At 60.1% G+C, this 22191-nt stretch overlaps 3 protein-coding genes across 3 annotated transcripts; 2 read left to right on the plus strand and 1 right to left on the minus strand.

Annotated features, from left to right (window-relative positions):
- Positions 1-2406: 2406 nt before the first annotated feature.
- On the minus strand, positions 2407-2907 carry HRG_00429 (uncharacterized protein; the record flags this gene model as incomplete). Its single annotated transcript, XM_044858900.1, has 1 exon — positions 2407-2907. The coding sequence occupies one exon, from the start codon at positions 2905-2907 to the stop codon at positions 2407-2409; it is 501 nt and encodes a 166-aa protein (XP_044725300.1).
- An 11760-nt stretch (positions 2908-14667) lies between these two features.
- HRG_00430 (uncharacterized protein) lies at positions 14668-16727 on the plus strand (the record flags this gene model as incomplete). The annotated part of the gene is made up of 4 exons (XM_044858901.1): positions 14668-15038; positions 15102-16130; positions 16259-16471; positions 16523-16727. The coding sequence occupies 4 exons, from the start codon at positions 14668-14670 to the stop codon at positions 16725-16727; spliced, it is 1818 nt and encodes a 605-aa protein (XP_044725301.1).
- A 2314-nt stretch (positions 16728-19041) lies between these two features.
- HRG_00431 (dual specificity phosphatase, catalytic domain-containing protein) lies at positions 19042-20385 on the plus strand (the record flags this gene model as incomplete). The annotated part of the gene is made up of 2 exons (XM_044858902.1): positions 19042-19088; positions 19203-20385. The coding sequence occupies 2 exons, from the start codon at positions 19042-19044 to the stop codon at positions 20383-20385; spliced, it is 1230 nt and encodes a 409-aa protein (XP_044725302.1).
- Positions 20386-22191: the final 1806 nt, after the last annotated feature.

The following is a 22191-nucleotide window of genomic DNA, read 5'->3' on the forward strand; positions in this document are numbered from 1 at the left end:
TGTATGCCCCATCTCTCCCAAAGGCCCCCAACACGGATCGGCAGTTTATCGGCCAGCCACGGAGCCCTCCCCGCCGTGCCCTTCCGCGACCCGGACTTTAGTCTTTGGCGATATGAGAGGAACCGCTACCCACGGGAGCGTAGCCGTCTCCACTGCGGAAAGCCGCCCTCGCGCGCGCTTGCAGTACCATCAGGATGGCTCACATACATACACACGCGGACATGCGCGTCAACGGAGCCGCTCCGTCACAAGACACACCCCCTCATCCCCTTCCATCATGTTCGGTTTCATGGGGAGCGGCGGATCCGCCCCCGGGCAGAAGCTCGGTCAACTTGATGAGTGAGCCGGCGGCTACTGTAACTAGGAGGCAGGGGAAGGGGGCGGGGGAGGGGGAACGCAAGGGCCCCAAGCCGAGGAAGCAAGGCGTGTTGGGTCGAGTCCTCGCGATTGGGGATGCAAACACTTTTCCGCGTGATCAACAGAGCTGAGAGGCTCATGAAGTCCGCGAACCAACATGGGAAGTTGGCGGAAATCATGCTTGGCATTATCACTCTCTCCGGCACTGTACAGACCACTGCAAGATACTTCATGAGACGCAGACGCCTCAGACGTGTCTGACTTCGATCGACCCTGGCAAGTTTCTCACACGGCTTTGCTTTCCTGTTCGTGGGGGAGGGAAGGGAGCGTGAGAGAAGAAGGGGTTGCGATAACCGGGGAACTTGAAGACTGGCGTGTCTAGCCAAGGCCCACGATGCGAAATGCTGGGGACGTTTCCTCCCTCCCCGCTCCCCTCTTGGGGGGGTTACATGCATACGATCGTTATAACATAGTACCGTGCATACAGTGCTGCGTTGTAAATAGACGGCCCATATGCATCGCTCTCGCTGGTCCAGGGCTGGCTTTGGACTTTGAGCCCAAGGGAGGGGGTGTCTGGTGAAGAAAAGATTGCTGGGAAGGATTGCGGCTGGTCGCAACAGTCTGTCCTTGCTTAACGTTGTATGCAGCTGCTCTCCAGCAGCAGGCAACAGGGCCATCCATATCCATCAACCTCTCAAGGCCAGCCACACAAACAGGCAAAACAAAAGGATGACCTGCGGGCAGACATCAGAGACAGAATGTCTCTGGCTGCAACTCGCGCGGCAAGGCAAGCAAGGCAATGGCATGGGAGGGTACGGGGGGCAAAGGGACAGAAAAAGGCAGGGCTGGATTTGCGTTGCACCGGACATGCTGCAGTTACATGGAACGCGGAGCGAAGTCGGCAGCCAGGTTGCACTGCAGCCCTATATGCACCAAAGTGTCATGGCTGGGGGTCCCGTACGTACGAGAGCCGCCGCGGCGCCCTTTCCCCCTTTTTCTCCCATCTGTGGTCACACACCCCCGGCCCACGATCAGGAGCAGGTTGTCCATGAAGCCCGGGCGAGGCGGCCAAGACGGTTCTTTGCCGGCTGCCACCGACGGTAACGGGGGGGGTGGCACCATACCCCCCCGTTGCCGTCAGAGCCACGAGTGTGTAGGACGGCATACGCACCGTACTCTTCTGGCCTCTGCCATTCAAGTGCGTGCTGGCTCGGCTCGAGACGGAGGGAAGCATCTTGAGCCACCCACCGGCGTCTGCCAGCCCATGCATCCAGCAACGAGAGAGGCAAGGGGAAGGGGGGTAGAGGCGACGACACGGACACTCGACGTGTGTGGGCGCTGGAGCGCCACACTGGCCTGACTTGAGCGGTCGAGTACCGTCCGGTCCGGAGCTCGATAACGCGCAGGGCAGTGCAGTACTGGAGCGAGGCTTTACTCCGAAATCTGCAACCTGAGTCAGGATACCAAGACATCGAGGCAACATGACGGCCAAGTCTCTCCGAGGTGGCAACGACGCCGACTGCGGTCCATGCCATGGCACGAACTTGGCTCATTTTAGCACTGCTTCTCTTGCGAGTGGAAGAGGGCCGCCTCGGCGTTGGCCGAACAGAACAGGGGGGGGGCTTGATTCCTGCAGCGTCAAGCATGGCCAGCCCTGTTGGCTGTGTGCTCATCTCGCCGCAACCTTGCGCATATCCAAGGCCAATGGGGGACCGAGGCCGCGGCGGGCGCATGTAGGATCACAGATGCACGCTAGCCCTGCCAGGCCAACGCGTAGGTACCCAAGGATGGGTTCATGTTTGTTGCATGCCATGCACGGTGTATCTGCGCAAGCATGCTTCCCCCCCAATGTACAGTAGATACGCATCATGCTCAAGGAAAAGAGAGGTGTCATGGATCCGCGGTGATTCGCTCGAATTCATCCGAGCAGAGAGGACCAAGTACGCAAGGGGGGTCGCAGCCAAGTAGTTGCATTGCCAACGCACATGGAGGTGCAGTATCGTACGTGGAGCTCTCGCCATTTCTCGCCTTGTGCGCAAGGACATGATCTCATGCTGCCTGTTGCAAAGGCGTGGCCAAGGAGCGAGATACGGCAAACTGCCGCGGGTCGCAGCACACATGGGCAACCGAGGCCGCAGATGGGTCGTAGGGTTGGTTAGCCGAGTCTCGCTTGGGGCCAACACCGATCTCGTGCAGCTGGCCGGTGTTGTTGGGAGGCGGATACAGGGAGAGGGAGATGGCCCCGCGAGATCCGGTGCTCCCCTTGTGCTCTCGACAGCCACGGACCGAGGAGACTTGAGCGGCCGTGTGTACTGTAGTCGGGGCGTCCCCTGTGACAAGGCTGCTCTTTTCCTGCTCGGCGCAATGGCGTAGCGGGAGCGCCAGAGGGTAGCCGTCGGGCAATGTCCGTGCTCGCCTATGCCGGGCGATGATGATGAGGGCCCTTTCCTTCTCGATCGGTTCCGTATCCCCGTCGCAGCCAACGATGGCACTGTCAAGCTGCGGGCCGTACATGAGGTACGGTACAGTGCGGTGTGCAAGGGCGCGCATGCGAGAAGGATTCAGCCGAGTAACCAATCTTTGACCGCAACCAACCCGATGCTCAACCACGTCGGCCGCTCTCGTGGTCCCATGGGGAAGGCATGCCGAGCGGGAAAAGGGGGTGGGAGAAACTTGGCTCGAACCAACTGCCGCAACGCAGCACCAGGATACCACCAACGAGGCGCTCGTTTTGTCGTGCCGAATCAAGCTGGGCTGCCCTTGCAAAAGGCTTGGTGCAGCATCGCGGCCAACGGGGGGCCCATGATGAGCCGTCCAACCAGACGGTGGCAGTGGCGAGCAGAGTGCAACCCTCTGCAAAGCAAGGCAGTGCTGTCAAGCTGGAAAGGGAGGGGCCCCATGTCAGCAGCCGTGCAGTGGAAGAAAGAGGGCTGAGAGATTTGACGGGCTGGTGAGACCGAGGGTGTTCTTGCTCAATAGTGTCGGCATCTTGTCCGCTGTCGTCGATCTTTGGTGGGAGAGAGGAGAGAGTAGAGGGGTGGCGATATGGACTCGAGAATATTGGTGCCTCTTGGCAGTGACTATATGGAGTACAAGGGACGAGGTCTAGGGTACAGCCCTCTCCGCCAGCCACACCCCTCCCCTCCCTGTTCCTGATTGGGCCACCTGCAATGGCGTTAGGCGGCACAGCAGCAGCTTCTAGAACTCTTCTCGGCGCCTTCTGGAAAATTTCCATTCCTGACCAACCTCCCTCCCCCTTATCCCTCAACCACGCAAAATCATTGCTTTGGTACCCGTACAACAGGCACAATCGGGCGGGTGGCGATTCGAACTTGCCGGCTTGCTTTGACAAAGATCCATGCGGTTACATCGCCGCGGCTGCCTGATCTGCACAAAACCTACCGCCGCATGAATATTTCTGCAGTTCCAGCCGAGCCATGCCGGGGCGCTTTGAAAAAAAAAACCCAACCAGACATGCAAAGACCATGTCATGATGGAAGAGCAAGTACTTTGCTGCCTGTCCAACACCAACCCACCCTTGTGCTTTTGAATCGGCCCGCGATGTCGCCGCCGGTGAAGTAAAGCAGGGGAGGGAAGACGCTCGGAACAACCTCCCGACTATGACTGCACACACACAGGAACGAAACCTCCCGCTTGGAGATACGGGCTTTGTCCTCCTTGTGTACGAAGCGTGTTCCGGAAGTAGGGCTATTGCCAGGCTGCCAATGTTGGGTCTTTGACCGGGCACACTGAACCAAAAACAACCCCCCCACCCCCCCCCGGTCCAGGTAATATCGCGTCTTGCAATGGCGGACGGCACATGGCCTGCCCTAAGAAATCTGGACGAGGGGGAGGGTGCGAATGCAAGTGTGGAGAGACACGAAGCAAAGAGAGAGGGCGCGAGAGAGGCTCGGCCTAGTTACTCATAAGTAGCAAATAAAATCCCGCCTCAGGCTGGTCAAGTTGGTCCTGAATAAGAGACACAGACACCGGTGTTCAATTCTGCAACCGCTCATGTTCCGCCGCACGGCATACTCACGCCTGTCAGACAGGTATCAGATATATGCAAGCATGCCCCATCCACGTGTGAATCTACGCCCTGACCAAGGCGTGAATCTATTCCGTTCCATCCTCCACCACCAAGTAAACGGACGGGGAGCCTATATTGATACTTTTAGCGTCCAAGCAACCTCGCGCCTTTCGAAAACATGACTCCTAGTACAAGACAATGTGCGAGAAACAGACGGGGCAGAGGGCGCTTACTGTATACGTGTACGACACCCTTGGCGTTCTATTCCTGCGGTTCGACTGGGCTGTTTTCAACCATGAATCGTCTGTCGCAGATTTCCTTGACACGACAACTAGTCAGTAAGTAGCTCCAACTGTGGCAGACCCCAGGACGACTCACCCTGGAGAGGTCGTCCGAGACCTGTCTCTCGATATGCCCCTCTCCGAAAGGGGAGCCTTCGCTCCTATAGCCGGCAAAAGGAATGGACAAGGCTGGATATACAAGCTTAATAAAGGGGGGAGTTCCTCCAGCCCCTTCATTTGTCTCGTGTATCGGCTCCGGACAAGGAAAGGCTCGAGAACCCGTAAATACGTGGCATTGTACATGGAGGCAAGGACAATGAAAAAGGGCGCGCTCGTATGCGTCAGGACCCGCCCTCGCCGATAGGTGAGGGATGGCCGATGCAGAGGTCCGGGCGATCTGCAGGATCTCACCGCCATGTTTTCCTCCCTCCCGTCGTCGACTCGCAGAAACGGCGCGGGCTTGCACATCCATAGTCTCGAGAGTCAGCCGCACAAAGCCACGCCTCTTCCGCGCCGCCTCATGTTTTGTTTTTTTCGTCAGTGTGGAAAGATTTCCGGCGTCCCGTCACAAAACGAGGTGCTTATTCCGCACTCGTCACCTGGAAATGGTGGCACACCCTCCCTGTCCGCCGCCTGCCCTGGGCGCTTTTCCTTTTTCTGGTCCTTTCCCCGTCCCAGACTCTCAGCCCTGTTTTCTTTGGGGCCCGGCCGTAGGGCTGGGCAAGGCATGCCGCTATGCTCCAAAGTGCCTCTCAACTGCCTATATCTCCATAGCCCCGGCTGACATGTCATATGTCTTCTTCGCCCAAAGCAAGCGCCTCGTGTTTTGCTGTCATGGAAGTGCACAGCACGCATCCATGGGGCATTCAGTCGTCCGCGGATGTGGGCGGCGTCAGACCTACTACCTAGGCCGGGCCGGCGTGTCGCTGAGCTGTCAACGCCATCACACAGTAGCCTCGTGAGACCATGTCCGTGTCAGCTTTTCCCGGAGGCTCAATCCCCGCCAAGTTCGCGGGGCGTCGCACGACGGCGTACTGATTGCCCGCGACACCGGCCGTCCTTGGGTGTAAATCGCGTCAACTCAACACTCGTTCATCACCTTCTCTGGCCATGACTTGGGGCCAACAACGGGGCAAATTAGGCTGACGCGGAACCAGCGGGGGCTCGGGCGTTCAGTGTGGGATAATAAGAGGGTGTACAGGACAAACCCGTTTATGTCCGTCTCATGTGTATGTGTGCGCGTCGGAATCGAGCCCTCACACCAATATGCGGCAGGCACGGCATGAACATGGTTCGCACAGCTTTCTGCGTTTGAGCATCAGCATCCACGTCTTACATGCCCGCCCTCTCTGCCAAGCTGCCCACGAGGCAGGATAGCTGCTGCTCTCTCTCTCACATTCTCTGCCACACTCCCCACGCCCCCCTACCCCCCTAGTCCGTGGGCCCGGAATGAATACATGCTGTACATACATGAAAAAAAAAATGGAAAAAAAAAGGTAAAAGGTGGCAACGCACGTGGACGACGGGGCTCACGGGGTCATCCTTCTCGTTGTGGTAATATGTCCGGCCGAGGCGGCGGCGGCGCTGCGGGAGCTGCGGCCCGATTCCTCAGGCTCCCACCGGGGGCCACTCGTGCGCAGGCGAGTGAGCAACACTCTCCGTCTGGCCGGAAGGCTCGGTCGTCACCCGGGCCCGGGCTCTCCCATGTCGTCCGGCGAAAGCACTTGGCTGCCTGAAAGGGGGAGTGGGGCTCGCGAGGTCAAGGTCGGCAGAGACGAGGGAAAATTGCCCCCGCGGCGATCAACAACAGGGTTGGCCTTGATACTAGACGCTGACGCTGCTTTCTTTATTGACCGGCCTCCTCCCTTCCCCCGGGTACATGAACTCTGGAGGGGGGAGGGCGTGGAGATTTGCGTGCGAGAAAAGTACTGTAGGTGTGTGTGTGTGTGTGAGTGTGTGTGTGAGAGGACGAGCGAGACACGTCCGGACCAGGTTGCCCCCCCCCCCCCTGCTGCCCAAGACATCGTCCCCCCTTTCCGGGACGCATCTTGGAGCCGCCAGAAATAGGCTGGACAAGTTGGACCAAGGCGCGGAGCCGCCGCCGCCGCACAGCCTCCCAAGGTCGAGATCTTGGCCGAGGCTGCCAAGCGTCGGACTCGTCGGTACAGCAGCAGGCGGCTCTCTCGGCCGATGCGACGGCGCTGAATGCAGGTTCACCTCGTGGCCTCCCCTCCTCGAGACGACACTCGACAGTGTCCCCGCATCTTGCGCCCCCGGCCGGCATACATACACACTCAGCATGCCTGGGCTGAGATACATACATAGTTAGTGTCCTTCGTTACTCGCCACCTACCCTAAAGCATTCGGCGAACTCGACTTGCTGTGGATGATGTGCCAACGACGGGGCGCGGGGGAAAAGAGGGGGAGGGGGGTGGACTGTGTAATGACAATCCAGTGCTAGCGGCGCCCTCCGGGCTTTGGCCCCAGCCCACCCGGCGGCATCCCGAACCCCGGAGTCCGGCTGGGGTCGTTGATTGGGTGGTCCCCGGCCCGCCGTCGGGTTCAGACCAATTAAACTACACGCTGCATGTTGCCCCGAGCGTCGACCTGTTTGTGTGCATAGATGGTCATGTCTTCGAAGGGGCGTCGCTTGGGGCGGCAAAGAGGGAGCAAAGCAACGCCCTGGCTGTCCCATGATACATGGCATCGTGCGAGATGCATCGGCCAGGCAGGCAGCCATTCAACTGCCGATTCGCCAAAGCCCAGCCAGGCAGTGACGAAAATACTTTGCCGGCGAGTGGGCGGCACAGACGACGCCCTGCATCTAGATGAGATGGGCCCTGCTGCAAATAACATCTGGGCGCGCCCTCGGAGCGGGTGCGTGCGTGCCTTGCGTCGCCGGGACCCCATGGGCAGGGAGGACGAGGCCCGGCGAGGCAGCATTCTTTCTGCTTGGCCACTCGAGCCCCTGGATGCAGGGCGGTCCGTTGCAGAAGTGCGATGCTTCACCACTTCACATACCTGCACGCCATTAGCCCTGTCCTTGGCCATCAACAGGAAGCAAGAAGTCGGTCTTTTACTTGACCGACGCCCCTCTCTCTGCCGTCTGTCTATACACGACGCTCGCCGTATTACATGCATGGATGATCCGCAATTGCGCGAGCCAATATGGAAACCCCGACTCTTCCCGGCAGAGTGGGACCCGGGCTTGTTGGCCGATATCGAAGTGAGTCGCCTAATAGAATCCGACACCGAAACCGAGATGCGTTTCCAACGCCATGTTTGATTCGCCCCGGCCGCTGGTTGGCCGGCGTCGAGTATGGCGTGCTCAAGCGGCTGCCATGCGGCGAGCCGAGTGGCAGCCTCATTACACGTGCGGAGGAGCCCGGGGAAAGACAAGTGACTTGCCTGCCGGGTCTGTTGGAGGCAGTACGTGGCTTTCGAGCCAAAAGTTGGCGGTCCCTGGGCTTTGTGGAGGCGGCTGTTGCGCATTCCATAGCTCGAGGCTTGTCCGACGGCCCGGGCCAAACACTCAACGCACATGAGCATGTCATTGCTCAGCGACGCTTGGGCTCGATTCCGACGACGCTGTATATGTATCCGAGTTACATGTGTGTACTTGCACGGATGCGTGCGTGCGACGCAAAGCATTCTCTCATCTCGTCTTCGAGCCAAGAGAGCATGCAAGCCTGAGGTTGAAACACGGCGTGCGCCGATGTCCTACCTGTTCCCTCGTCAACTTTGACTATTCTCGTCCTGCACGCCGCCTGCCTGCATACAAGTTGGGATATGGAGCGCAGTGTCTATACTCCGTACACACGAATAGGTTGCCCAGAAATGCATAGGTTTGGCATACGGGAGTCACTGGTGGCCGGGATGCACCCTTCCCACCACCCCCCCGGTCAAAACACTGCACAAAGACTCCCGTGCATTGGTACCGACGAGAATCTAGATCTCGCATGAGCCTTGCCCTGCCTGCCGCGGTCTCTCCGCAGCGCCCCGCAACTTTGAGCGATCGGTGCCGCGAGGTTGCAGCCCGGACGGAATACCGCACGCGTCCCGCCACGCCCTTCCTTGCACTCACCAGCCAAGATAATTCGAGACATGGGTGTGGCGAAAAGAATGACGATGAAGCATAAGAAAAATATGAGAAATGAGGACACGGATGAGGTTCCTGCTGCTGCGAAACAAGGCGGAACGGGGACAGGCTCCAGCCCGGTAGGGCGGTAAAGAGTAATAGGAGACGCTCGTTATGCTCCCACCGTACCGAACCCTACTGGGCTTCCTGAATGGTGTATATGTATGCGAATATGCAAGTTCCTTCGTGCATTGCTTCCCTCGCCCGCCTCAACCGTGCTCCTCCACCCCTTACATTTGGATTCAAGATGACGAATATTGGACCCTGTAAAGATATAGATGCTGTAGGAGGGGGAAAAGATGCATTGTGCATGCTGTATTGCCCCTCAAAACATGCCTCTTGACTTGTCATTCTCCAACTGTGTGCACCGATCATCACATCGCCGATATACCGTCTCCCAAACACTCCGGTCTGCCCACCCGAGCGGAGTGGGCAGCATCTTGCCCAGTACAATAAAACATCGGAGGGTGGGACCGACCTGTTTCCTTTCCCGCTTCCTCTCCCACTATTGTGTTTCCAACGCTAGAACATGGCATGCTCGTAGACCGGCCCAGGCATGTCTATGAACCTTGAGGGTGGAGACTTTGAGACTCTCCCAGTCTCCCGGTCTGTGGAGACACCGCAATACGTAGTCGCACAGCACGCAACGCGCAGTGATGGAAGGGCGACATGCCGCCTCCTGGTGTATCCGCACTGCAGTCGTCCAGCCATTGGGAAAAGTCACAGCCGGCCATTCAGAAATCGAGACCGCCACCGACGAGCAAAATAGAAAGACGGTTGGTCAAGACCGCACGAGAACGGGAAGACGCCGGACGGCAAGGCCAGCAGATATGGTTCGATGTTGCCATGCCTGGCTAGGGGTTATGGAGAGCAAATGAGAGAGCGCGCGCAGGGATGGACCCGGACGGCTCTCCCGCCCACCTTGCGCCCTCCTTCACAGTTTATACCGGAGATGTGCCGTGCCGTCAGCGGTTGCGCATCTCGAGAAGCACATCAAGGGCGACTTTTCTGTGCAACCCGAAGCACGCACGCTTCCACCGGGTTGCACCGTTGCAGGGGTGCGCGCAGGCAGTCTGGCACCGGCGCCACCGATGGGTGAGACTGGTGAGGCTTCCAGGAGGGGTGTCGGCCAAAGTCCTCTCCGTTCCAAAATATGATTATCTTTCCTTTTGGGCAGCCAAAGTTGTCTCTCCCTATCTTTTCTTCGTCGTGTCTTGGACGGCTGTGCAACAGACTAGTGGGAGCTGGTGGTCGTGGCGCGTGCGAATTGGCATAATTAAAAACGGAAAAACTCAAAATCACCGGTTATAGATTGATTGGCGCATGAGCGAAAGGTAGAAAAGAGAAAGATTCTAGAACCCGCGTGGAAGCCAAGCGGGAAGAACACGTCATGGCCGGCTCACTGCCGACCCTGCATCCGCTCGTCCGGCCACGGTTGGTTGCCTGACGGGATCGCCGGCAGGCTAGCCATCAGCCCCGACGTGGGCCCGCCGCGGCCTCTTGACCCGGAGTGGTCTCGGGCTTCTCTCAATTGCCGGCGGTTCGATTCTGATGGTGCCGCCAGACGGGCCTGGCTTTGGTGGGCCGTGCGTGCTTCGCAGCGCCGTCCTTTTATGTATACATCCCTCGAGGCCGATGCCCGATCGGGGGGCCGAGCCGTCACACAGCAATACCTGTAGGGCTGACGACACGAGACCGTTGCGGCACGGTGCTTGGCTGGTTGCTTGGCTGCGTCATCTCTGATAGACGGAGGTCGTGCGACTCTCCCTCCCTTCTCTGCAGACCCCGGCCAATCACACGCCAAGTCAACCCTCGCGAGCTCTGGACTCGGGCGCGTCCGAGGCCGGAGTGTCGGGTCTGGACCCCTGCGCCCTCTGCCTCTGCCCGACAGACGAGAGCGGAGGGCGGCGACGAGCATTGATCAACTACTGCCAACAAGTGAGCGAGCACCGCGTCCAGTGCCTCTGCCGCAGGCCTCTGCACGGGCATCAGCAGTCGTTTGCTTCGGGTCCGAAGGGGAGCCCCACTGGGGGAGGAAAAGGGGGGCCCTTGAACGAAAAGAGGAAAGTTTGGCTGGGCGGGACGGGATCATGGCCTGTGCTGCTGGTTGGGATGAGCGATTGGCCCGGGTCCAAGTCGAGCTACACGAGGGAAGCTCGCCTCGGCGTGGGCTACTGAGTATTGTGGGCTAGCCTATTCAGTCAGCCAGCCAGCCCAGGTGCTGCAGATCTCAGCTCTCGTGGCCCAGACGCAGCACGAGGATGCCAAAAGGACGAGGGTCGAGTCAGTCAGTGACACCTGTTGTTGGCAACCACCGCCTTGGCGTGGTGGCTTGCATGGATGGATGCGCCGCACCACCCTCTTGACCGTTGGAAGAGCTTGACGTCCCCATGGCAAAAGCCCAGCCTGACGAGGAAACAGTCGTCAGAAGGGCTCCAATCTCCCGCCACCCTGTCTCGTCATGTTGGCCCTGCCGGATGCTGCCGGCGGAACGGCCAGCAAGAGGGTGCTTGCGTCGCCGGCAGGCATCTCGACACGGCTGACTGGGATCTGGCGCCCCATGTCAGCTTACATACTTGGCAGTCGACAGGCCCAAGGGCTTGGAAAGTTTGGTGTCCCTTTGAACAAAGGCGCCGCCCTTGACGAGCTTTACGGCAGCATACGGAGTAGGGCAAGGCAAACCCGGGCCATCGGTTCATTGATCCCTGAGCGACGCCATGCAACCATTCGTACTGGTAGCCGAATCACGATGGAGAGTCTGACCATCTGACAGACGACGCACCTAGGCCAATGTGTAGTAAGCGCTGATGCCGTAGAAGCGGTGGGCCAGCAGCATTCCTGCCGGGTCAGACTGGACGCAGCGTCGACCAAGATGACAGCCGTTGCCAAATATTGGCCTGCTTCAACCGCTTCAAGGCAGAAGCAAAGGACTGAGCACGAGGGCTCGAGCCATGGCCCTCCTCTCCCGTTGCCAGCTCCCGACCTGGAGCATTGCGGCTCCACAGAGCTGAGGTCGCAGGGACGGCTTGGCAGGGACGGTAGCAAGACGCAATTTGACCACGGTCCTTGGCTGCTCCTGTTGTGAGGGGCCAGGGCGAGGCGAACCTGTCTGGACATGGCAGCAGTTGGGTCCCGCCACACCACTGACGATGCTGGTCAGATGACCACTTTGGCACGGCAGTCTCGAAAAAGGGTATCGTCGGAAGCAGGCGAGCGAGCACAGAGGCGGTAGGCGGTAGGCGGTAGGCGGTAGGCGGTAGGCGATAGGCGGTAGGCGGAAGACGTTGGCGCAAAGTCAGCGCCAAGGGAAAGACGGCTGGAAAAGGCTCCGTCGCGGCGAAGAAGGACAAGACGGCATCGTGCCTGATTGATTGCCCCTATTCCCCCGCCAGGCATTCCCGCCAAACCCGAGAGCTTCTCGCCAGTCTCCACAGTGACTTGGCCAGCAAGCGAGGCAAGCGCGTGCCGAAACGAGGGCGAGGGAGCTTTGGTCGTCTGGAACCCGGAGCGTCGCTTATTGTTGCTCTGCCGCCCGCTCCAGCACCCGAGGTTGGTGTCAACGAGGAACGAGGGCTGAGCAAAGATGTCACGCCCCCGCGCAGGCGCCGAGTCCCCCCAAGGTCGGGCAACTTTGCAGAGACTACCTTAGTACTTACTACAGGTAGGTACGGTACCACTATGAGCAGCGTTAGTAGTGTGCACCGTAGGCGTCGAAATACAAGGCAAATTACCAGAGTTGGCTGCTAACCTTCATCACTGAAATGACTTAACCCCCACCAGGTACCCCGGTACGGAGTACCTACACCACTGTAGCTGTGTGGCTCGACCGGCTTGGCCCTACACGCCCCCCCCCCTCGTGCGAGTACCGCGCTGCTCAATCCCGGCCCGGCTTTCCAGCGAGAGCCAACGGGCCGGCGCCACAGCTTTAATGCCTGCCTGGTTAGGTAACCTCGAAATGATGGGAAATCTGCAACCCTACTGGACCAGACAATTCACCCACGTATTAATTACATAGCGTTTCCTCGCCTCGGTACTTCCTAGTCTACGTTATGGCGCTGGACGCGAGGCAGAGAGAGAGAGGAAGCACTTGACTCTGCTTGGGAACCAGTTCCAATGGCATGCGGAGCTAAGCACCGGTGCAGACGGGGCCGGGCAAATTATCCGAACAATGGCTTGTTCTGCATCTCCAGACCGAGCCTACCTGGGCACAGACTCGAAACAGTCGCCTTGGGATTTCGGGACGCAGCACGTGGGCCGTGCTCTCTCTCACCTATCACACATCCTGGAAACAGGTTCTGGGTCGCCGTACTCCGTACGTACTGTAGGAACAGTGTTTGTTACAAGGGCTGGAGCAGGGATGCCCAGTGCGAAACCAGCTGGGTTGGGTGAAGGAAATTGCGTCGACGTCTGTCCGGCTTCTGTTTACTCCGTACGCACAACTGGATCTGCTGCGAAACCTAGAGACTTGCTTGATGGCCTAGCGCCCGAGGTGGGCGCTATTAGCAGTCCCCTACGGAGACGCCCCCCGGTTCGCGCTACCTCAGGTACAGTACTCGGTACGCACGACCTCTTGGCTGCGGCTATCAGCACCAGAGATGCAGAGGTACGGATACCTAGTACAGTGCTGTACGGAGTACGTACTCGAGGCGACAGACCCCCTTTCTCTCTCCCCTCCCCTCTTCTAATCAAAAAGCTGCTCCCCAAAAACGCCCCCTCCCCTCTCGCCACGCACCCCCTCCCATTCGAGCGCTGTTGCCGTTGCCGCCGTGGTTTCCAGCGGGCAAACGGAGCATGACAAAGGGCGGGTGGACGGCGGGTGGACGGCGGGTGGACGGCGGCGGGTGGATATCACGACTCTCGGGACCAAACAGTGGCGCCTCCAACCCAGCTGCTTGGGATCGGCCGTAAAGCGACGAATTGCAGCTGAAGAGTCAACGGCACGCCCCCCCTTTCCCTTGCCCTGCCACGACGAGGCCCTATCCGTACAGTACAACGTGGTCCGCCCTTTACAGCCTGTCCCCCTCGGACCCTCTCGGCTTCTCGCCTCTCGCCTTCGCCCTCTGTCGACAGAGACAGGGGTTGACTCGGCCGGAGATGTTCACATTGACATCGTCGACATGTTCGAGCTGGGCGAGAAAAACCAGACGGCCATGATGCGACGCCAACGACCCATCCATCCTCCTTCCCCCATGCTCATTACCCACGATAGGCCTACGATAGGGATTGCAGCTCTTCTCCGTATTCCGTACCTGGCCTCTAGCCGCACGCCTTCTCGGAATTGGGGGCGTGCGCCTAGTGCCCGAGTACATGCTGTACCACCCGACACCTGCGTCGTCACCGTCTTGGGTCTTGCTTGGTCTCTCTCCACCCGACGAACAACAAAACCGTCAGCCCTCCTGCCAAACTCTAATGTCTCCTACCGAGACCACTCTGTTGTGCACTTATACCCTCGTCGAGCCCACGACATTTTCCTCTGCTGCCTGTATCCAAGTCCTTGTCCTTCCGCCTCTTCCCCCTTTCTTGCTGGGATCCCTGTCCCGTATCGATTTTTTCTTCCTTCTCTTCTTGGCCGGCCTTCTTTTCGCTACCTCGTTTTTAGTGCTGGCCCTTGAGCGTGCATTGCAGCTTGGTTCTGACGATACGGATTCCCCGAAGCCTCGCCACCTCCTCGAAGCCTTGTCCTCCCCCGAGTCAGACGCAGGCGCCTGCTTCTGCAATACAAACGACGACTCAGCCGCCTTGCTCCCGTCGACCAAGCTCGATGACGAGACTAGCGTTGTAATCATCAAGAAGCCTCGAGCTCCCGAGCCCAATCCCGTCACTCAGCCCGACTTCGCCATCGCCGGCCAGGCACGCACGCCATGGCATTTCCGCCACAATATCGGGAGCCGCCTCCAACCCTCCCGAGCATCATAGCACCCGGGCCCGGCCACTATCATGCTCCCCACGACTCGATGCGTTTCGGCAGGAGTCCGGCCATTTCCATACCTGGCCCCGAGCCTAAAGTCAACGCGCCCCCGCCCCTGCCCCCTCCACGAAACTTACCCGTTGGCGATGCTCCGCAGCCGCCGCCAAACTCCAAGGACCACCGCCTGCGTACACACGCCTCTTCCCTTGCCAGCGGCTACGGCAGCATGGGCTCCTCGTACGCAGACGACCGACCCCACTTCAAGAGGAGGGACACCGCAAACGGCGGCGACGAGGGCTACGCCAGCTATGCTTCCACCGAGAGGTACGCCTTGCCCTTTCCCCCGAGGACCAATTCGTCTCCCCATGCTGACGTCGAGCCCAACAGATCTCGGGACTCGCTGCCCGCCGACATAGGCCTGCACCACACCAAATTTTACTTCCAGACTCCTGCCGACCTTCACGCCGACAGCATCAAGCGGAAACTCGACCCCATCCGCACCTTCGACAAGTCCCCGCCGCGCTCCCTGCTCACATCCTCCATCAGCGATGTCTCCCGAAGACACCCCGACCCATGCCTCCCGCCTGCCCTCAACGTGCCCGTCCAGCTTCCGATACACAGCCGCCCGATTCTTGAATCCCCCGGCCGAATGTCAGACGCCTCCATCTATTCCGCCGCATCGCCCCTGTCTGCAGCTCCCTTCCACCACCACAGCCCCGCGGATCATCGCCTGCACCCCGATGTGTTGGATCTGGACCGCTCGCCCAGGGGGCGGACCAGGCGAAACAACAGCGACGACGCAACCTCGACGCAAGGAAGCTACGAGTTTACGGGGGCCGAGGACATGGAGATTGACGAGTCATCCTCGATGCGGCGGCTTCGAATCGACGATGCATACGCAGCGGCGGGCCAGAAGCGAAGGGCCGCGAGCCCACCCGCCGAAGATCACCTGCTGCATTGCGTGACTGGCCAGAGCGATGCCCTTCGCCGAAGGGACGTGACAACTCGCGGTTCTCCGACCGCTCGGCTCGCCGCCGTTTCTCAAGCGTCGCCTGCTTCGTCCGTGGCGCAGGCGCCGGCGTCGCGCTCCAGCTCCTACATGTCCACCGTCTCAATGGCCCCCACCAGCATCACGCCAGCCAACTCGTACGGCCGCCGCTCGCCAGGCGGCGCCTCGCCAGGTGGCATCTCCCCGACCTCGTGCAACTCCCCCTACCCGACGCCGGCCTCTTTGACACACAGCCCTAGGGCCTCTATGTCAGGGAGGACCTCGACCCACGGCAGGGCGGCTACTGGCGCGAGCCCGAGGAAGTTGACGGATGCGCAGAAGCCGGGCAGCTCGAAGCTCCAAGGTTTCTTCATGTGCGAATGCTGCCCGAAAAAGCCCAAAAAATTTGAGAGTGCGGAAGAACTCCGGTGAGTGCCACACTGCGAGCCCCCTGTCTTGGGCTCACGTGTACGCCGGCCGGTGATTGGGCTGCCCCCTGCGCTCCCCTTGCCGCCGCCGCGACACACAAGGATTGAGTGCTGACCCCGTCATCCAGCGCCCACGAAGCTGAGAAGCAGTACGAGTGTTATTTCTGCGGCAACCGCTTCAAGAATAAGAACGAAGCCGAGCGCCACCAAAACTCGCTCCACGTCCGCCGCCACTCGTGGTCGTGCTCGGCGCTCTCGGGCTATGACCGCGCTTTCCACGACTCGGCGAACCGCCCCGGCGAGGCCGACACGTGCGGCTACTGCGGCGACGAGTTTTCCAGGTCCGGCCATGGTCCCGGGAACGGAGCTCTAGGCGGCAGCATCGTACCGAGGCACGCCACGGATCATGACTGGGACGAGCGGATCCGACATCTGCAAGACGTGCACAAGTTCAGAGAGTGCAACGCGGCCAAGAAGTTTTACAGGGCAGACCACTTCCGCCAGCACCTGAAGCACAGCCACGCCGGGACGAGCGGCAAGTGGACTAACATGCTGGAAAACGCATGCATGGTGGAGGAAGCTCCCTCGCCGAGATGAAGACTCGCGACTCAGAGCCGCGTGAGCCCCCGAGGAGGCGTTGGGAGTGACGAATCTGTCACGGGACAAGGCGTGCAAAGGGCTCGCTGCCCCTTGACACGCCTCTGCATGCTGTATTACTGGCAAGGCCCATGAAAGCTTCGGTGGTACAGCACCCCAGCCCACGGCAGTTCCTTTTTGTTTTTCCATTGTTATTTGTTTTTGTTGGGGTTCGCAACGGCACGGCGCAGATGCTTTGGACCTGTAGCAGGGCAGGTTGGGGCCCGATGGAACGATTTAACGACACTTTGATTCATTTACGGAGTTGCGGCATCATGGACGGGCGCACATGGAATCGCATGCGTCGCGTCACGGTGTTTTGTGTTTTTGTTCGCCTCTGGCTTCTGAGCTTCCCGCTGGTCCCGTCCCCTTCTGCCATTATCTATGCGTGGCAAAAATCTGCGGACGACATCGGCGGACGACATCGGATGCAGCAAAAATGGTTGGTGGAACAGATGATTCAGTGTGCGAGAGCATGGCTGGGGCATGGCGCGCCTCGGTCGACGGCCGCCTATGCATGGGAACGGCGGCATCCTATTCGGCATACCAGGTAGGGTGCGGTGGGCTGTGCAGACTCATGTCTCGCAGAAGCCGTCGCGGTACGAAGTATTCGTACAAGGAGCAGAGTGGCTTGACGCCAGCTGCCGCTTAAGGTGACGGAGCAAAGGCCCGCTGCGGGTGTTTTGGATGGCATCGTCGCGCACTCGGATGCCTGGATGGAGCTGCCTCTGGTAGAATCAGCCGACGCGAGGCGAGCAACGGACGGGCAGGACCTACAGGCCACGGCGCAGACTTTTTTTCGACGAGTGGAGCCCGAGAGCTGACGGGAAAGCCTCAAAGAGTCGAGCTCGCGCGCCAAGGGTTAAGAGCGAGGCGCCGTTGCGGAGGCGACAGAGCGGCAGCACGTCTAGCCTCACGGGGACGCAAAAGTCAGCCTCTCAACAAGTGCTTGGATTGTCAGCGCCCATCTGGCAGATGGGATGGACGAGGATCCAATTGGCCATGACGTCGAGATTGATTGGTTTTTCGGTCAAGCTTATTCACCCAACCCCCTTTGGAAGCAGTGCATGCACTGGTGGCGGAGCCGGCTGGAGGGCTGAAGCCGCCAACCCCTGCTCGAGGCATGGGCCTCTGCCATGCTTCGGTCGCGAAGCACGCCACCGCGGGGCCTGAAGGAGATGCAAAAGACGGATGATGGTGAGGCGGTCAGGCCACGCCGGCGCCCGTCGCCGTTGTGCTCCATGTCACACCAAGACTGCATTTATAGGAGTCGAGCATGGCTTCGCCACGTCAAGTGAGCCAGTGAGGCACGGGACTGGGTGACGACGGCTTACGCCAAAGAAGAAGGGCACTTATCAAGCTCAGTTAGAAAAGCAACATATCCAATAATTCCATCCATGCTTCTACAGTATATCAGAGAGGTGCCGGTGCATATGTCGGTCGCGATGATTGCCACAGGGCGACACCCCGAGTGGTCCACCCAATAAATGGATAGATTGAGGCGCTGTGCAGCCAGTCAGTAGCAGGTATGAGGCCATCTACATGCTCGAGTAACGACGGCCAAGTTCCGTCCTGTGACGAAGGCATTCATCGGCAGCTTGGCCTTGATTTTAGGAGGATATGCTCGTTGATACGTACCTCGCCGACCAAGTTATGCTTGGGTTTTATTTCCCTCGCTCAAGGGTTCTTGGTCTGTCTACTCCGTAGAAGACGCTAGGATATCCAATGACAAGTTGAGACGAAACGCCACGTGACGGGGGTTTACCTAGCAGAAGGAAAGATATGTCTGTGGCTGGAGCACCCTGATGTGGCGGTGCTCGGCCCGGGACTCCGACCGCCCGAGAATTGAGGCCTTTGACCAAATCAACCGACACAGCCAACACAGCTCCTTGCCGTCACACTACCTCGACGTCTACGTTATCGTGCCTCGGCGTCAAGTTCAGCAGGACGAGCAGTCGACTGGCTCGTCAGGGCGCCGAGAAGCGAGACGCGCGAAGCCACCGGCAAAACGCCCAACGAGAACTGCTCCTTGCCGTTACTTGCCTGCACACTGTGCCTTATCGTCAACGGGGATCCCTCCCCCCCGGTCCTTGTCGAGTCGGTCGCGCCCGACGCTGTGGACGACATCGCCGCCGCACCCTCGTCACGAGCAATTTCCCACCCCCCCCTTCCCGTTGCCACCGCTGCGCCGCGGGGGAGCCGCCGGAGCATCAGGCTTCGCCACCCAGAGAGGGAGAGAGAGCTCGTTGCGACTCGAGGGTGAAACATTGCTGACATGGCTCTGAGCCGGATTCAAGGGCACGACGGGCTTTACTTGGGCGGGTGAGTTTGGCATCTCTGTCTTTGCTTTGTGCGTCACTCATCCGCGCGCTGGGAGGGGGGGGGGAGAGACTTTTTACTTATTTTCCCTCTCTTTGTTGTTTCTCGTCCGCATAGGATATGGGCTCTTCGTCGATCAGACTCGTTGAGCGACTTGGGAATCACCCACGTTCTGTCCCTTGTCGACTTCAATCACTCCAATCTCAAGAACTTCAAGGATGAGCCGTGGACCGAGTACGGAAAGGCGTTTCGTCACCTCGTCATCGATGTTGACGACGTCGACGACACCGACTTGTTGGTGGAGATGCCGCGCGCGGTCCGCTTCATCGACGAGGCATTGCGAGGTGAGGCGGGCGCCGACGGAGCCAGCAGCCAGGACGAGGGCGGGGCAGCCCTACAGGGCCGCATGGACACGCTGCAGCTCCAAGACGCCGGCAATGAGAGAAAAGGGGGCGGTGGCGGAGCCGTCTTCGTGCATTGTGCCGCCGGCAAGTCTCGCTCTGTCGCCGTGACCGTGGCGTATCTGCTCTGGAGATACCCCGGCCGCTTCGACCCCAACCTCGTGCCCCCCGGCTCCTGCGACCTTTCGGCTCGCGACAGAGCCGCGTCTTCATCCGAGAAACGAGGGCGCAGGGAAACGGCGTCCGAGGCCGTCAGGGCCGCACTGGAGCTCATCCGGCGCACGCGGCCCATGGCCGAGCCCAACGACGGATTCATGGAGCAGCTGGCCCTCTGGTGGGAGATGGAGTGTCCGGAAGACGTGGAGGCGCATCCCGTCTACCAGCGGTGGGCGTACAAGCGCGAAGTCGAGGAGAACGTTGCCGTGGGCCAGGCCCCGAGCCGGTTGCGCTTCGAGGATGAGCAACAGCAAAGTCACGGCAACGACCATGACTCGACCCTCCCGGGCCCCTCCCTCGGCTTCAACCTCCGCTGCAAAAAGTGCCGCCGCACGCTCGCCACGGCGCCCTTTATCCAGACGCACTCGCCCGCCAAGCTGGCGGCGGCGGAGCAGCCGTGCCCGCACCACTTTGTCGAGCCGCTCAGCTGGATGCGCGGCGAGCTGGAGAAGGGCCAGCTCAGCGGACGACTGGCGTGCCCCAACGAGCGGTGCGCCGCCGGCGTCGGGCGCTACGACTGGAAGGGCATCCGCTGCGCGTGCGGCGCCTGGGTCACGCCAGGCCTGTCGCTGCAGCGGGCGAGGGTGGATGAGGAGGTAGTGGCGCCGGCGGCGATGGCGGGAGTTGACGGCAGGATGCGGATGGGGATTCGGATGCCGCCGGGGAGGGGCGGGAATCTGTGACGGGGGGGGGGCGAGCTGACGGGCGAGGGGGCACTCTGCGACGGCCCCGGCGTTGCGCGCACATGCAGTTCCCTGTGAGCGTGATGCGCCTGAGTGACGGCACGATCACCAGATACGGATAAAGTCCCAGGTTTCTGAGGCTGTGCGCTTTCCCACCTCCCTGCTCGGAAAGGCATATGAGGAACGCATTTCCTGTCCGGGCCCGCATTGCAGGGGGGCTGCTAGCGGTGGCAAGACTCGCCGCCTTTTTCCCCCGGGCCTACACGAAACCCAGCCAGACGCACAGCCCAACGCACGAAAGGGATCTTCCTTTCAGTTCATCGGGAGACAGGTTCGCCGCTTTGTCCGTCGAGGTGGCGGGCGGTACGCCCGTTCTCGGCGAGATGTTCGCAGACGGGGCAGCGACGGACATGTGGAGACGCTGGGGACGGGGACCGGAGCGGGAGAGAGGCCGTGGAGCACACGGCGCCCTTGTACGGGAGGATTTCCACAGCAGCGCCAAGGTCTCCAGGTCAACACTCCGAGGGATGACCCTCTTCAGTTGCTGCTCCTACGTTTCAGAAGCATCCCCTCTTCTTCACCCTTGCCTTCCGCGAGTACCTCACTGGCAAGAGAAAAAGAGAGCGGTTCGAACAACACCCGCCTTTCCGCACCTTCACCTTCTCGTCCGCGGCCGGCTTGTCCCCCGTAGTCAAAGACCAGGGAGGAGGTTGGCCTGCCTCGTGCTTGCTTGACCATTGGCCCCAGACGAGTATCAAGGAGCGCGTAGGTAAACAGGGCTGGATAGGAGAAAAGCCACGAACAAGATGTGTCTCCGGACTGAGTCCTAGACAATGATAGGAGTCTCGCAGTTCTGATTATCTTTGTCCCCCCTTAAGGGATCTGCTCTCCAAGAATCCTTGAGAATATGTGCCAGTTGCCCGAGGCCTTGCAAGTATCCAGCCCACGAGACTTGAGCGCTGCATTCCCATCTCCGTCCCCCCTGACGTGAGCCTTGAGCACCCCTTCCTCGTCCCCCACGCCCGTCATCGCAGGCTCGGACAACAGCCCTCCGGCACCCCCCGGCGATGATCCGGAAGCCCTCCTCCCCATTCCAGCTTATTACTTAGGTGATCTCCCCCCGTCAGCAGAAGCGTCTCCGCGGCCCCCCCCCTCCCCTCCTCTCACACGGCTTAAATCTCACTGCATATGCAATGGAAGGGCGTCCGGGCCTCTGTGGCCCCCCTCCCCTTCAGCCCCTCCTGCTCGTCGGTGAAGAGAGGGCACCTCTGCCGGCTTCCTCATCTCCTGGGAGACATGTTCGTCATCGACAAGCACGGCAGACTCCTCCTCGTGGTCGGGCAGGTCGTACCCAGCTGCTCCCAGGGGCCTTAATGGGCTTTTCCGGCGCGCCGTCTTGGCGAGAGCGAAAATCCTCGGAAGAAGCAGTATTTCGCTTGCTTCAGCAGAACGGGGCCGATCTGAAGACCATGCCCCCGTTTCTGCCGGCGGCTGCCTCAAGCGGATTTGCTCCGGCGTCCTGTCTCGCGCGCGTCATCAGGATGGCCTGGCATATTCATCCTCCGCAAACGACGCAAAGAGATGCAGTGCCGTTGCATCTCCCCAACACCCTTTTCTTTCCATGATAGGGGGGGCCTCGCTCTACGAAAGCGTGGCAGGTTCGGACTGGAACGCAGCTCCTCACGCGCCCTCGGCCCCCAAACATCAGCATCGTGCGCGGGGGACAGCCGGCAAATGTGCACATCTCGGACGCTGGTGAGGATCATGACGGTCATATGCCATGACCTCGCCGGAGAATGGAACCGG

Source organism: Hirsutella rhossiliensis, assembly GCF_020360975.1.
Source record: "Hirsutella rhossiliensis strain HR02 chromosome Unknown scaffold00001, whole genome shotgun sequence".
NCBI classification, from domain to species: domain Eukaryota; kingdom Fungi; phylum Ascomycota; class Sordariomycetes; order Hypocreales; family Ophiocordycipitaceae; genus Hirsutella; species Hirsutella rhossiliensis.